The sequence below is a fragment of the Lonchura striata genome, chromosome 4 (genome assembly GCF_050655825.1).
Source record: "Lonchura striata isolate lonStrDom1 chromosome 4, ASM5065582v1, whole genome shotgun sequence".
In the NCBI taxonomy this organism is placed as follows: Eukaryota; Metazoa; Chordata; class Aves; order Passeriformes; family Estrildidae; genus Lonchura; species Lonchura striata.
This window is the reverse complement of record NC_140706.1, coordinates 25496016-25509794: the sequence shown is the minus strand read 5'-3', so window position 1 is coordinate 25509794 and position 13779 is coordinate 25496016. Positions and strand designations below refer to the sequence as shown.

The following is a 13779-nucleotide window of genomic DNA, read 5'->3' as shown; positions in this document are numbered from 1 at the left end:
GCTTTATGACTTCTTTTCTGATTAATTAACTGAACTATGCTTTCAGGTTTATATTCTCTAAACATTGTTTTCACTGTTGAACGATAACAATGATCAAAGTTTGTTTCAGGCAGGCAATATTATTTCCAAGCAAAGCTACCTTAACTTCAGAAATAATATCATAAAAGCTTAGCCAGGCTCTGTAGCAATTTCAACATAAAAAAATAGCTTGGTTTAGTTTGAATTTTACAGTTGTGTACCTTATCATTAGATCATGCCTGTTCAAACTTAAGATGTATTTTTATCTACAGGGGTAAATATGGTTTGCACTGTATGAAGAAGCAGTTGTGGAGTGAAGAAGCAGTCATAAACCAAGGCTGATTAAGGAAAACCTATACTCAGGTATATAGATAATATTTAAATAATTTATGCAAATCTACAAATCTCTCCTATGTATTTTCTACCAAATATCACATTTGTTAAAGTAACTCCAAATGTTAAATTCCTATAGTCCTAAAGAACTGCTAGAGAAATTTTAGAAGGAAGGAAGTTTTGTGTCAGCTGTGATTGATTACCAGGTGAAAACCATAATGAAGAACTCTTTAATAGATTTAGCACACTCAGAAGAGCTGAAAGAAAGAGGCATTAGGCTTCATTAGCTATGGCTGTAGCTGTTAAAGGTAGTGTTGCTGTTCTGTGAAAAATCCTTGGGTGTGTTGTGGTCGACTAAATAGAGTATGTGCTGGCTCATACTTGAGAAACCAGGAAAAAAGAATAGAAAAGTGGCATTGATTCTACCTGCATTTCTGCCAGCACAGACATTAAAATGCCCAACATACCGTAGGCCATAAAGGACCGTCCCATCTGGATGGAGCCGAATCATTCGGTTTTTCACCGTCACCCCATGGACAAATGATTTCTTGTCATTTTGGAAATACGTGTCCGGCACCCAGAGCTGGTCAGCCACTCTGTTGTCCAGAGTTAAGTTCAAAGGAATTCCAGAGTAAGAGAGCCTTTTATCCCTCCAGGACTGCTGAAAGTACATGGTCAAGGTGTAGTCCTACGGAAGAAACAAGAAAGGCTTTTTGTATTTTCATACTGATTGACTGACCAGAAGTTTATTTTTGGATGAATCTCCATTACTGAATATCAGTAGCAATAGGAAATTTAAGGATCATCAAGGCATTGTTACCATTAGGTATGATCATGCGTCTTGGCTTGGTCATATTAGTGTCAAACTTGACACTTATCAATGGCAGAGATGACACCAGGCTTTCATAATCTCATGACCCAGAGTAGAGAATAGATGGGACATTTGGGTTCCAGTCTGTGGATAAAACTTGGTTTCTAATTTTTTTTTTAATGTGAAAATATTAGTGTTTACCTGAGCTCAGCCAACTAGCATTGCATAGCTTTTAGGATATTTTTCTGATATTTCCTCCCTTCACTCTGAAACAGATTCCCCCCACAATCCAGAAAGGCCTAGCCTTCCTCAGAAAGAGCAAATACAACTTCAGAACTTAATGGATAACTTCCAATTCCGCCTCTGCTGGAGTTGCCAAATGTAATGACTCTAGATAGCCAAGCATATCTCATCTCAGTCTGGGAAATGTGGTGCTTTCTGTCCTTGCCAATTGGATTTTACTGTACAGAAAATCAACAACTTGGCTATCGTGTTATAACTCCAGTGAAATACCATTTATGCAGCCTTTCAGCTTTCATTCTGTCTGAAAAGAAATTGCTCTAAAGGCTTGTAGTCTGATTTGCTCTCTTGTATATGTCTTTCTGGGAAATTGATGATTTTAAAGGTAGTCAATTTTTTGAGTGGAAAAACCCATGTACTTTGTAGATCATGGAGTTCTTAAAAGATGAGCAGAACAGCAGTATGTGGACTATTAGTTTTCTCTTTCTCATCTCCTCCCTCAGCGTTGTTTTCAAGTGACAGGTCACTTTGTCACATGTTTTTATGGCAGAAGTGCATCAAAATCAGGGCTATTACTGAAAAAATTGGTCTGGTCAGGAGTAAGATTTTATTTTATGTGATAGAAAACCTTACCTCAGTCATTGTCACAAATCCTATCCTGGACTAATTCTTGAAGAAACAGCATAAAAGCTGTCTGATACAATTTGTGCTTTTCATCTACAGTGGCTTCTTATGATTGTATCATTGCCATGAAATCAAAGCAGAGTTACTTTCTAAAGAGTATTTCTACCTGAAATTTCACATCTAACAGAGCTATAATACAGACTTGCCAATGAAAGTTGTTAGTAAAAATACTGTTCTTCCTTGCCCTGGGCCCGTAGTTTTCTTTGGGTTTTTTCTTTATGGATGAAATACCATGATTGATTATCAGCGGTTACATACAATGGTACAATCATATCCACTGTCAGCACAGACCCTAGATTTGCAAGGATTTCATAGATATGCCCTTTTTCAGGCCTGCAAATTGGTTGCTACCTACAATAGACACAAGAGGTTGTATGCTGAAGGTTTGTTCAATTTTTTTGCTGGCCTGGGTCACTAGGAGGAGGTCAGAACATCTTTCCTTTTCAGACCATGCTGGTCAAGCCTGGAACTACAAAGTAATGTAGTAGGATATATGCTACACTTTGCTGAGTAGGTGATTTAATTTAAATAGGGGTACAGAGGAGCAGGAACACCAAGGAGGAATGTTTTTGAATGTACAACTTGAATAGTGGTGGGTTAGAAGCAACAATTAAAGAAAATTTTATCCTTAGCTCCTCTTACATATATACAAAGACCAGGTGGGAATTGAATGAGAGAAAACAAAAATTAAAAACAAAACCTAAAATCAACTAAGTGTAAAAGAACAAAACAAAACCCTCATCCAACACCACAAATACCCCATAAGTTCCCACCACTATTTTGGTGCAGTTTTCATACATTTTATCTGTTTCCTAATCTGCCCTATTTCAAATCGCTTTAGGTAAAAAAGCTTTCATAGAGATGACTGATAAAATTCAAACCCTCAGTGCTGCACCTGCTATCCTCTACATCTTCTGCCTGATCTAGCAGAGCCTATGTAGCCTGCAGCACAGATGGAAGAGAAATTCCAATTATACATAATTATGTTTTCTTCTTCTTACTTTTCTTTATATTTTCACTAGGCCTTAAGGCTTTTGTGGAATTTTTATGCTGTTGTACAGAAAACCAAACAATTGAGAGTGGTGTCTATATAACAGTTCTCAAAGCTCAACCAAGAGAAGAACAGCCACAGTAAGCTACAAGAGATCTTAAAGGATTTGATCAAGAGATAGATAAAGAAAGCTGACTTGCTATTTTTAGCATCATAGTCTGTTAAAAAAATTTGTTTCATCCAACTGTGCTTTACACAAAATGCTGCTGTTGGCAACACCACAGTAGAGAGAGTGATCCTCTGCAATTGTGCTGTACTATGGAGAAGTTCATGACAAGCCAGCAAGTGTTAATGAGGAAAAAAAAAATCTGCGCTTAATCCTAAAGGAATCTGTGTTTCCTAACCAAGCAAATTTTCTATTTTTTTCCATTCCTCAGTCCGTGGGCATATTATTAATTCAGTATTTAAATAAGAAAAATAGTCTGATGTCACGATTGTGAGAGTCCCTGTTGCAGTAAATGAATATTTTAAAAAGCATAGTCAAAGACTATTTTAATGAAAAGCAAATTATAGCTGCACTATAATAACCCAAATTTTATAGTTACCAAATTTCTAATTGTTTTTTTAAATGGAATACAGCCTTACCCTTCTCATCTCTCATTGGCAAAGTATTAAATGCTGGCAAGGCATATGGCTTCGCCACATCTTGGAGGTTCTTGTATTACATTTATTGTATTGTACAGTGGTGTGAGTGAAGTGAGGATTTAATCACTACTTGTCTTCTACCATGTAAAATTTGCTGGGAATTTTGCGGTTTCAAGCTCTAGACTATATGAATAATATGTCACATCTGTAGTGGTAATTTTCTGCAGAATTTTTTTAGCTTCTTATGAAAGCTTCCCAAGATCTCAAGCATAAGTCTAGATATGAAAATAAATCACACTGTATTTAACTTTCATATTTAAAAAATCCTATTCATGAATTTAAGAAACAGGGTCCAACGTAAAATTAAAAAAGATAATCTGTTTTTGCACCTAGCTGTTCTTTCAAATTATTTCTTTTTAAAAACAATTCATGTTTTATAGAAACACAGCATTTTTTTTCCTAAACTTTACTTTTCATAATTTAAGAAATCTGTAATTCTCCTGAAAAATCATGCTATTTCAGTAGATTTAATAGTGCTGTTTAGGTATCTGATCTAGTTTCCATTTTTTCCATGACAGATTTTAATTTACTAGTATGAGATTTTTTTCTTTCTTAGTAATTGTGCAAATTTCAGAAATGTGTACTATAACTAATAAGTAAATCTGTATTAGTGCTTTAATAAAGTGCATTAGGTTGCTAAGACAAATACTTACATGCTAGTTGTAGGTAAGAGAGGTTCTGTGAAAATGTGAGTAAGAGAAACTAATCTATTTAACTCAAATTTGAAAGCTATTTTGTAATCTGAATTTAAGAACCCTCATAGATAAATACTGGCACCAAACCTCACAGTATAAATTTCTCAGTAAAGAAAATTAATGGACCATTGAAGCATATGGTACTTGAGGTCATGAAGGAATGAACAGACTGAAGAGTTACTGTGCAATAATTTTCCTTTTTTAATTGTGGGTTTTTTTTTTTTTTTTTTTTTTTTTTTTTTTGTTTTGGTTTGGGTTTTTTTTTGAGTAAGAATAGATAATGTAAGGGCAAGAACAGATTTTTTCCTTTCCCGTTAAACCTCTGTAGATCTCTGAAACCAGAAGAGATACATTAAAATAACTGAAGAATTTGGACTTGCTGGTAATTTCTACTTTGTGATTTACCAGTTCAGTACAGCAGAATATAATATGGAATACATTGCTATATTATAATCTAACCTTCTGATACACACAAAACTAGAACTTCACCATGTTTATCAGCTGAATTATGGATTCTGGTGGAATAAAAGATGAGTTCACATGTCTGCTGTACTGCTAGTTGTTTTTACTTTCACAAAGTCCATATTTTAAGGAGAAAATAGGAAATCTTTTAATGTGCAATGTTCAGCTTGGTGGTCTAAAGGACCTTTTTTTTTTCCCATTTCTAAAATGGCTTTAATCTAAGTTCTGTTATCATTTAATGAACTGAACAGCAGGTTAGCACATTGTGATATATCTCAGTAATACTGAATATCAAAGCACACTTTGAAAGTCTGAACAGATAAAAATGAATAATGTGGATGCAGTTATTAGCAAAAGTTAGCAAATCAAATAATATTTTGTGAATATTTAGCTGTTCTAGACAGACATTAGCTTTCTGCATGAGTTTGCACAGCAAAATGAATACATGAAGTGCACCAATGTCATGTGTCTAATAGACAGCAGTGTATATTGGTAGTTATGAGATGAACCCTATACAACCAAACAATCTGAAATTTAAATTTTATCCTTGGGAATCACTCAAGGATAAAATTTATCCTTGGGTGATTCCCAGGATAAAAAGGATAATACAATATCTGGCAGACTCACAGAAAATGAGATGCAATGAAATTCAGATATGTTACAACAATCCAGACAAATGTAACTGAAATTGCAATTTAAAATTAAATATGGAGTGATAATCAGAATATTAACTGCAATAATTCCATAAATGCAGAAAAGCAATATTTGTAAATCCTGCTATGACTGCAAACTTATTAATTGGGAAAGAGTATTCTCCATGTTTATCTGATACAAGAATAGGAAGGGCAGAGTTTTGAAAGAATGGCAAATATATAAATTTGCAAATTGTAAAAAAGCAGATGTTAGTTGTTCAGCAAGTTAATTGTCCTACCTTGGAACCGTTATGGAGTGTGCTGTATGCCTAAGGAGGATGACACAGTGCTAAAAGCTCACTAGAATTCCTTGTGGTGTCAGTGCACAATGCTGCAGGTGAAGCTGAACTGATTGCAATCTTAGGAGCAGATGGGAGAGGTTTGTTGACTTTTGTCTTGAACCCTATTGTATAAGCACTGACAGTACCAGAAATCTCACAGAAAGTTAGAGAAAATATAAGAAAGTGAGTGTCAGCAATGTCAAAATGGAGTCACAGGATGAACTAGCTCATCATGTGAAGTAAAAGAAAATCCCCACAAACCTTAAATCTGTGTTGAACAGGGCCTTATCTTAAGCCCAACTTTAAAGTAAGAAATCAGAAATAAAGACAGTCAACCATACAGATTCTTTGGCTCCAGAAGATGCTTAACAATGTAGGAGGGAAGATACATATATCTTAGTATGAAGTTGGGCTAACTTTATAAAAACAGCAACTGATTTTTTTTTAACTCCTTTATATTTATAAAATTTATTTTTTACTCATTTAGGAGCAGGAGTTATTTCTACTTCTATGGGTCTAGTGATTGAAATCTATTTGATTCCTCCTGCCTGGTTCTCAGCTGTCATTCTACTATATCAAGTCTCTTTAGTTTCGAGCGAAGCAGATGGAGGTCAAAGTGACATGTGATGAGTCAGTGGCTCTACCTGGAATAGAAACAGTAATTACATAGCTGCTGCCAGATCTTTAAACTTGTGTGTACTTTACAGGGGTTTTTTTGGTGTGCGTGGGAATTTTTGGTGGTGTTTTTTTTTTTAATTGGTTGGTTGCTTTGTATGTAACTACTATTTTTTTTTTTATTATTTTCTAAATGTTCAGGACAACATTGTTTCACTGTTCATTAGGCTTGTGATTGAATAGTGTTCTATAAAATGGTCATGATTATGATGACTTATGTGGCCAGAGATATTTTTCCTGTGTATTTTTGGCACCCTGACTGCTTTACAGGATTCTAACCCATAAATCATAGGGCAGGCTGATAATCACATTTTGTGCTGTATTTGGAAACAAGGGATAGAGGAACATCATGATATTTCTCCCTTATAATGACAGTCAAAGTGAGAGTATTTTGTGCTTAGAGTGAATAACACTAAGGGTATTAGTGACACTGCCATTGTACTAGAAGACTACTGCCATGCTGGTTGAATTTCTAGTCCAATCTCCTGTCAGAAGCAAGACTGTCACCAACCCTGTCTCAGGCTGAGATACCGCTTTCTCTAGCAAATCTTGAAGACCCTCAAGAATGGGAATTCCTCAAAATCTGTGGGCAAGCTCTTCAAGTGCTGCACTACCTTTTTGGTAAGAAATCTTTACTGACATCTACCATGACCCTCCCTATGTGCAGTTAGTAGTTGACGCCTTTCATTATTTTGTCTGCCATTACTGAGAGTGGTTTCACTGCAGTCTTCCCTTCAGGATATTGAAGGCTGCCATGAGGTTTTCCTTTGGCTTTTCTCTTTGCCAACTGAAGCGAGGCAAGTTCCCATGTCTCTCCTGACAGGTTATGTGCTCAAGGCCCTGGCCACTTTAATAGCTCTTCACTAGATCGTTTTAAGTTTTTTAGTATCAGGAAAGAAATGGGAGACACTGTTGAAAGTGCAGCCATACCATTACAGAATATGGGAAGGTAATAATTTCTCTCTGTGCTGCCCATATCCCTGCCAGTGTCTCTTAGTACACAGTCTACACAATGAAAGTGCACTTTGTGGCTTGTTTTCAGCTGCTGCTTAATCCACGAATTTCCCACCTGCTGAATTCTGAGTTTCTTGGCTGGACCTAGAGATGGGTATGCTTGTTGTTTTTTATATTACCAGAGAACTCCTTGATTAGACACATTTTTCAACAGGGCAGGCAGCAGTTTTGAAATTATTATCAGTGAACTCTAATTATCTTTTGACCCATGTTGTATGCATCTTCATTTTACAATTAATTTAACTAGAGAAGCCTTTCTTGTTGCCCTGTCTCTTTTTACAGTCACATCCAACTAGGATTTGAAGCAATATTTTTATGCTTCACAGAATCAAAGACTCATTTAGGTTGGAAGGGTCTCATTGAGATTGAAAGAGAATTGGAGACATGAAAGTCAGAGGCAGCCTTAGCTGTTCTCCTGAAATTCAGGGCTGTGATCCTGCTTTTTGTTGTTTTTCTTTCCTCTCAGATTCTGAATTCTACCATTTCATAGTCATTGCAGCTAAGGTTCTGACTTTCTTACCTCAGACAAATTTTTTATTCTTGAAATTACAAGGTGTAGCAGATTATGTTTTCTTGTTAGCTTCTCAGTTACCAGAAGGTTGTCATCAGTGTGTTCAAGAAGTCTTCTAGATTTCCTGAGCCCTCCTTCTGGCAGATACAGCAGTGATTAGTCTCCCATGAGGAACAGGACCTGCTCACATGAGACTTCTTCGAGTTCTGCTTGATGACTGCTTGCTGGGGAATTTTACTTAGCAGTTACCCAAGTAAACCAAATTCTGCTGTCCTGATGTCCTGAGTCATAATTCCACTGCTCACTGTTTCATCTATCCTCCAGATCCTGAATTCTGTCATCTTGGCATCACTGCAAACCAAATGTGCTCTAAATTCTAGCTTTTCATTTGGGATGCTTCAACAAAAGGCAGCTTGAGGAAAAACCCTTCATGCGATTTCTCATGAGCTGCATAATTTAAATATTATTAAGCTGCTTACATGATAATCTAACATCACAGTCAGTGAGTATACAACACTGAGGTAGACTCTCTATGGAAAATTTGCGTTTGGCTTTTGCAGGGAATCAGGTTGCCTTTAAATGTATTTATTGTTGACACTAAATCCTCAGAGCAGATGCAGAGTGTTGATATTAAAGGAATTAGTTTTATTTTTATTTTAACAGCATAATCAATTGGGTAACTAATGACACTGGCCAATTTAATATGATTAATCTGATTAAAACCCCACAAATGCAGTGCTGTTGCCAGTCTCATGGGAACCAACATTTCAAAATACCATATGTTATGCATAGACATTTTAGAAGAATAAAAAAAAACCAAAACAAGAAAGAGCAAATAACTCATCAGTCAGTTGGAAAGCATCCGATTAATACTTTTGAGTACTGATTAAGATATGGAGGTGCGGGCTCTCTTTTCTGCAAAATATGTAACTAAAGAGAATATGGGATTACTAATTATCTGAGGAATTGAGTATCTTAGTGCAGAAAATTTGGATTGGTGACAATATACTGAAAATCTGGGAGAGTGTCTTCATGCAAAAGACTTTATAAATAAAGCAAACCTCAAAATCAGTTTTATTTAATGCTATGGGCAGTAAAACCTCTCTCTGAGACTGAAGTTTCAGAAGGCTTTCACCTCAGTGAAGCCCAAGACAACTGCTACTTCCATCCCTTCTTGTGTGACCGCACACATTTGAGTAACTAGTTAGGAAGTGGAAGGAATCCAGGTTAGAGATTAACTTTGTCATTACTATTTTTGCATGGTGTTTTTTTATGTAGGTAAATTCTTTGATCCTGTCTCCACCCGCAATGACTATCCAAGTATTGGTTCTGTGGCAGGAAAGGACAACTAAGAGTGAAGGACAAAGCCAAAGCAGCTTTGCAGAGCAGCTCAGAGCAGCTGTGAAGCAATAGTTCTGGAGTGGAATTTACAATCCCAAAAAAGAGGCAGGAAAAATGAAGATCACAAGATACACATACCACTGTCCTCATTCAAGGCAATTTTCATGTTTTCTAGTCAGAGGAGGCCAGGGTGAACCAGAATAAGTTAGCAGTGTGCTGCCAGGCATGGGGCTACAGCTGAGACCAGGTTTGGTAGCTGTGTACAACTGTTCTACAGTGTCAAGTCAGAGTGACAGAAACAGATCAGATCTATTGCCAGGGTTGCACCAACCCTTCTCAAATGACTGTGACACCCAAACATCTCGTGGGCTGGCATCTAGCAGCATATCTATTCTCTTATATTTGCTATGTAAGTTTATTAGTGTTTTCACAGTATTAAAATACTGCAGGAGCTCAGCAGCCAGTCAGCTGTTTCAGTATTACCTTGCCTCTCTTTGCTCATTTATGAACTTGGGGAAAAAAAAAGAGATTATACAGAATGCTGTTGTGAAGTTTGTCCAGCATGGTGACCTCTGAGAGGGGCAGATGGAAACTTGCTGGCAGAAGCTTGTAGCTGGTTTGTTGAGTTGTTGTCTGGGTTTTTTTTTTACATGTCCCTGTGCTTCTGAAAAAATAATTTTTGATCCATCTTGAAAGATCAGAAGAAGTACATGTAGCAGTCCTTTTGTACACAGCTTCACTTCCCTTGGTACTTTCTAGAGACAGCCGTGTCACACTGCAAAGGATAAAGTTAAAACATCTATGTGACCCACACTTGATGATCACTGATGCAGATGGCATAAGTCTTGTGTGTCCTGAATTTATTGCAACTGATATGATATATACTGATATAGACTAGAGGGACTATTGAGGGCTGAGTGATCCTAAACCCAGGGGTTGTTGTCCAAGAAATATTTAATTCTGAAGCTTTAATTTCTGGAGTAATTGTAAAGCCTTAACTGTGCCAACTAAAAGTTCTCATGGATATTTTCCCATTTAAAAACAAGCAAACTGCTGTTTGTTACTGGTAAGTTTTTACCATTTCACTAATTAGACAATTTCAGTCCAAGAGATGAATGGAAATTCAGTGTGTTTTTGTAGTGAAACAGGCATTGTTCCTATGCATTTATTCCCCCTTCTACAAATATGACTGTTTTTCTGTTTCTTAATGGCTCTACTGTGTAGTAAGACTAATTTTCTACTAAAACAGACTTGTATTTAGCCAGAGAAACTCTACATGCAGTTGGCCAAACTGTGAAGTTTAGGTCTGTGACACTATTGTTCAAAGCCGAAGTGTGGTATTTTCTCACCTACAGCTTTTTGTAGGACTGGTTTAACTTCTTGCAGAGCTAATCACAGGTGCTGTTATCAGAGCAGTATGAAGTGTCCAGAAGGCTTGGCTTTTCTGAATTCTGTGTTCATAAATGAGGTGTTTTTGGACACAACTGGAAACCAGTGTCAGTGAAGCAGCACTCCTATAGAGGAGTAAACTATGGGACAGATGTAACTCTTTTCCTCTTGCCACCTACAAAGTCTGTGGCAAGAAGGGGATGACAGTGACAAACTGACCAGGGGGAACTCCTGGGACAGGAGATCAGTTGTTTGGAAGTTTTGGTGCATGGCAGAGGTAACCAAGTCATGCCATTGTTCCTGCTATGAGCAACAATGCAGATGATGGGATGGATTTCTTCTTTGTGGTAATGGTGGTAAATCTTGCTAATCTTCAGTATGACAAAATAGCTCTGGCTGGTAGCTTCTAATCAGAATTAAGGCCCTCACAAGTAATGAGGCAAGTGAAGATACAGCACAAAGTAGGATGCAGCACAATGCTATGCAGCAAGAAAATCTTTGAAATGATATGGCAAGTGCCTTCAGTTAAGGTTCCTGATGGTATGGTGTAGGTGAAGTCAAGTATGGATTTAGTAAAATGAACCTTTTCTGTATTTTTCTTGTTACTTGCCTTACTTAATTGCACAAACTATGATTAAATAGTTACAGAACCAGTGGGTTTGCATCAGTAGACACTGAATCCTAAGAGATAAATGCGCTTGCCAGTCATAGGACTCTCCAGATGGATAAATTTTATCTGAATGGCTTTGTAGTTTTTCACTTACTTATAGCAGGAATGGCTTTTAGATCTGTTAGGGTATAGTAATAAATTTACTGAACTACAAAAATAATTTATCCTCCTGCTTGCTTTCAGCTAATTACAACATCTTAAGGTATTTCAGGATAGTATGAACATCTGTTCCCTGAAGATCGACTCTTCTCAGACAATAATTATAGAGCTAATGAGTGAAGTGGAGAATGGAGTTTAGGAAACAACAAGGGACAGCTCTGCCATTCTTTGCTCTCACCTTAGTACATTCCTTTCACTAGACTGACTTCCTAACACACCTTACAGCATACTTTCCAGATGCAATAGTCCATTTTTTTTGGAAAAGGATAGAAAATCAGATAGTAGCTCTGGGACTTGAACACCTTGCTCTAACAATTGGTGTTAGCAGATCATCAGAAGCAGATAGTCCTGCCTCCTTTTTCTAACCACTCTGAACTGTAGAGCACAACACCAGAAACAGATCTCCAGCATTCACCAGTGTTGTCACAGGGAAATCGTCTGTAATTTCTCATTATTTGAGTGATATAAATTATTCTTCTGGTATGCTTTTCTGTTTGTTATTTTTAGTGATAGAAGTGACACCTAATTTGCACTTGTTAAAACAGGCTTATGAAAGTGTGTTGTAAATAAATCTTGGGAGGAATATAAATTAGCATGGTTCAGGGTAAAATAACTTCCTTTTTGTGGGTCAGAATGAAAATAATGTGGCGGGCGGAGATTGTTCCACTTCTCTGTATTGGAAGATTCTTGTACCTTTTTATGTAGTATTGGATGCTGGCTACAGTGGAGACAGGACTTTAAATGGACACCAAGTCTTAGCATGACAGTCCTCTTGTACTTAAACAGCCAGATGAATGTTAACTCTTGGGTCTCAACTCAAAAGTGTTGGCATATTGAGCAGTGAAATAAGCACAGAGGAGTTAGACCTTTGTGATTTCTGCAAGAAATGTGTATATAGGTAATGTAATCCTACTAAGAATATGTAGGGGACAGGTTGGGAGAATAGCTTGGTTTTGGCTACAGCAAAATGAAATTCAGTAGGTTTAATAGGTATAATTTGTGGTATGCTGCAGTGGTAGCTGCCACAGTTTTATGACACAGATAATGCTTTTAATGTCTCAACTCCAGGGGTGCAACTAAGACAGCTTAGTCCCTGCCCAGCACTTGTTTTTTATCATATATCCTCTCCTATATCACTAATCTGATGTTTGGGGAAAAAGCTTTTCTGTGATGGGGATATCTGTTACGTTAAAGATTAGTGTTCTGTGTGAGAACGGTGTTTTTATTTCTCCCTTTTTGTATTTACAGGAAGAATTCTTGTTCTTTAATCCTGATTTCAGTCAGTTTTTAATTCTATTCTATATTCACATTCTGTCTGCAAAGACTGCTTGTCATAAAGATACCTATTTTCTACAATATCAATGTAGATTCAGCAGTAGGTGTCAGTTCAATATTGGGTGAACTGTTTAAATCTCTTCCCAAGCCTTCTCCTTCTTCATTTCATGGAGAGTTAAAGTCTAGCAACTGAAAGGTAATCACTATGGTTACAGCATCCAGTTCTAGCAACAAATCCAAGATTTAAGTCTTAAAGCTTGTAGCAAAATATATATATTTGAAACACCCCCAGACATTTGGGATCATGTTTGCAAGTGTTAAAACAGGCATTGACAGTTAGAGGTAATTCCATTGCAATGTTTTGCTTGCAAGGCAGTGGTCTGCTATTATAAGTGGCTTGCTTACATAAGAGTTGAAAGAATACTTACTAGTCTAAAATGCAGTTGAAAGCAATATTGAATTTTCAATCTCAGAAATCTAAGATTTAATCACTGCCTGGTTTGAAGCCTGTGTCAACACTGTCAGCCAAAAGAAAGACTGAAACTTGGAGCCTTCCCAGCTGTAAATATGAAGACATCACTTTGAGCCAGTTTTAGGCATTACAAGAGCCATGGACATTATGAAGCACCAGGGTTTTGCAATCCTACAGCAGACGACTTTATGGCCCAGGTGGTGGATATTTCATATACTGAGGTCCCTCACCCCAATTAGTAACTAATTTCAATCCATCTGTTCACAGATGGCAGAAAATCACTGATCTACCACAGTTCTCTCTAACAGACAGATATCCATCCATAAGCCAAATTAAGAACCCAAGACCAGAATTTCCCAGG

At 37.0% G+C, this 13779-nt stretch overlaps 1 protein-coding gene across 4 annotated transcripts in view; it reads right to left on the bottom strand.

Annotated features, from left to right (window-relative positions):
* GABRB1 (gamma-aminobutyric acid type A receptor subunit beta1) overlaps window positions 1-13779 on the bottom strand; it is a 115293-nt gene that overhangs the window by 54713 nt on the left and 46801 nt on the right. For all 4 annotated transcript variants that reach the window (XR_014955086.1, XR_014955085.1, XR_002464974.4 and 1 more), the window contains exon 4: window positions 819-1039. Coding sequence is in view for 1 of the 4 variants with exons in the window: in XM_031504751.3 (XP_031360611.2) it covers window positions 819-1039 (221 nt within the window). In the remaining 3 variants the exon portion in view is untranslated. The remainder of the gene's footprint in view (window positions 1-818; window positions 1040-13779) is intronic.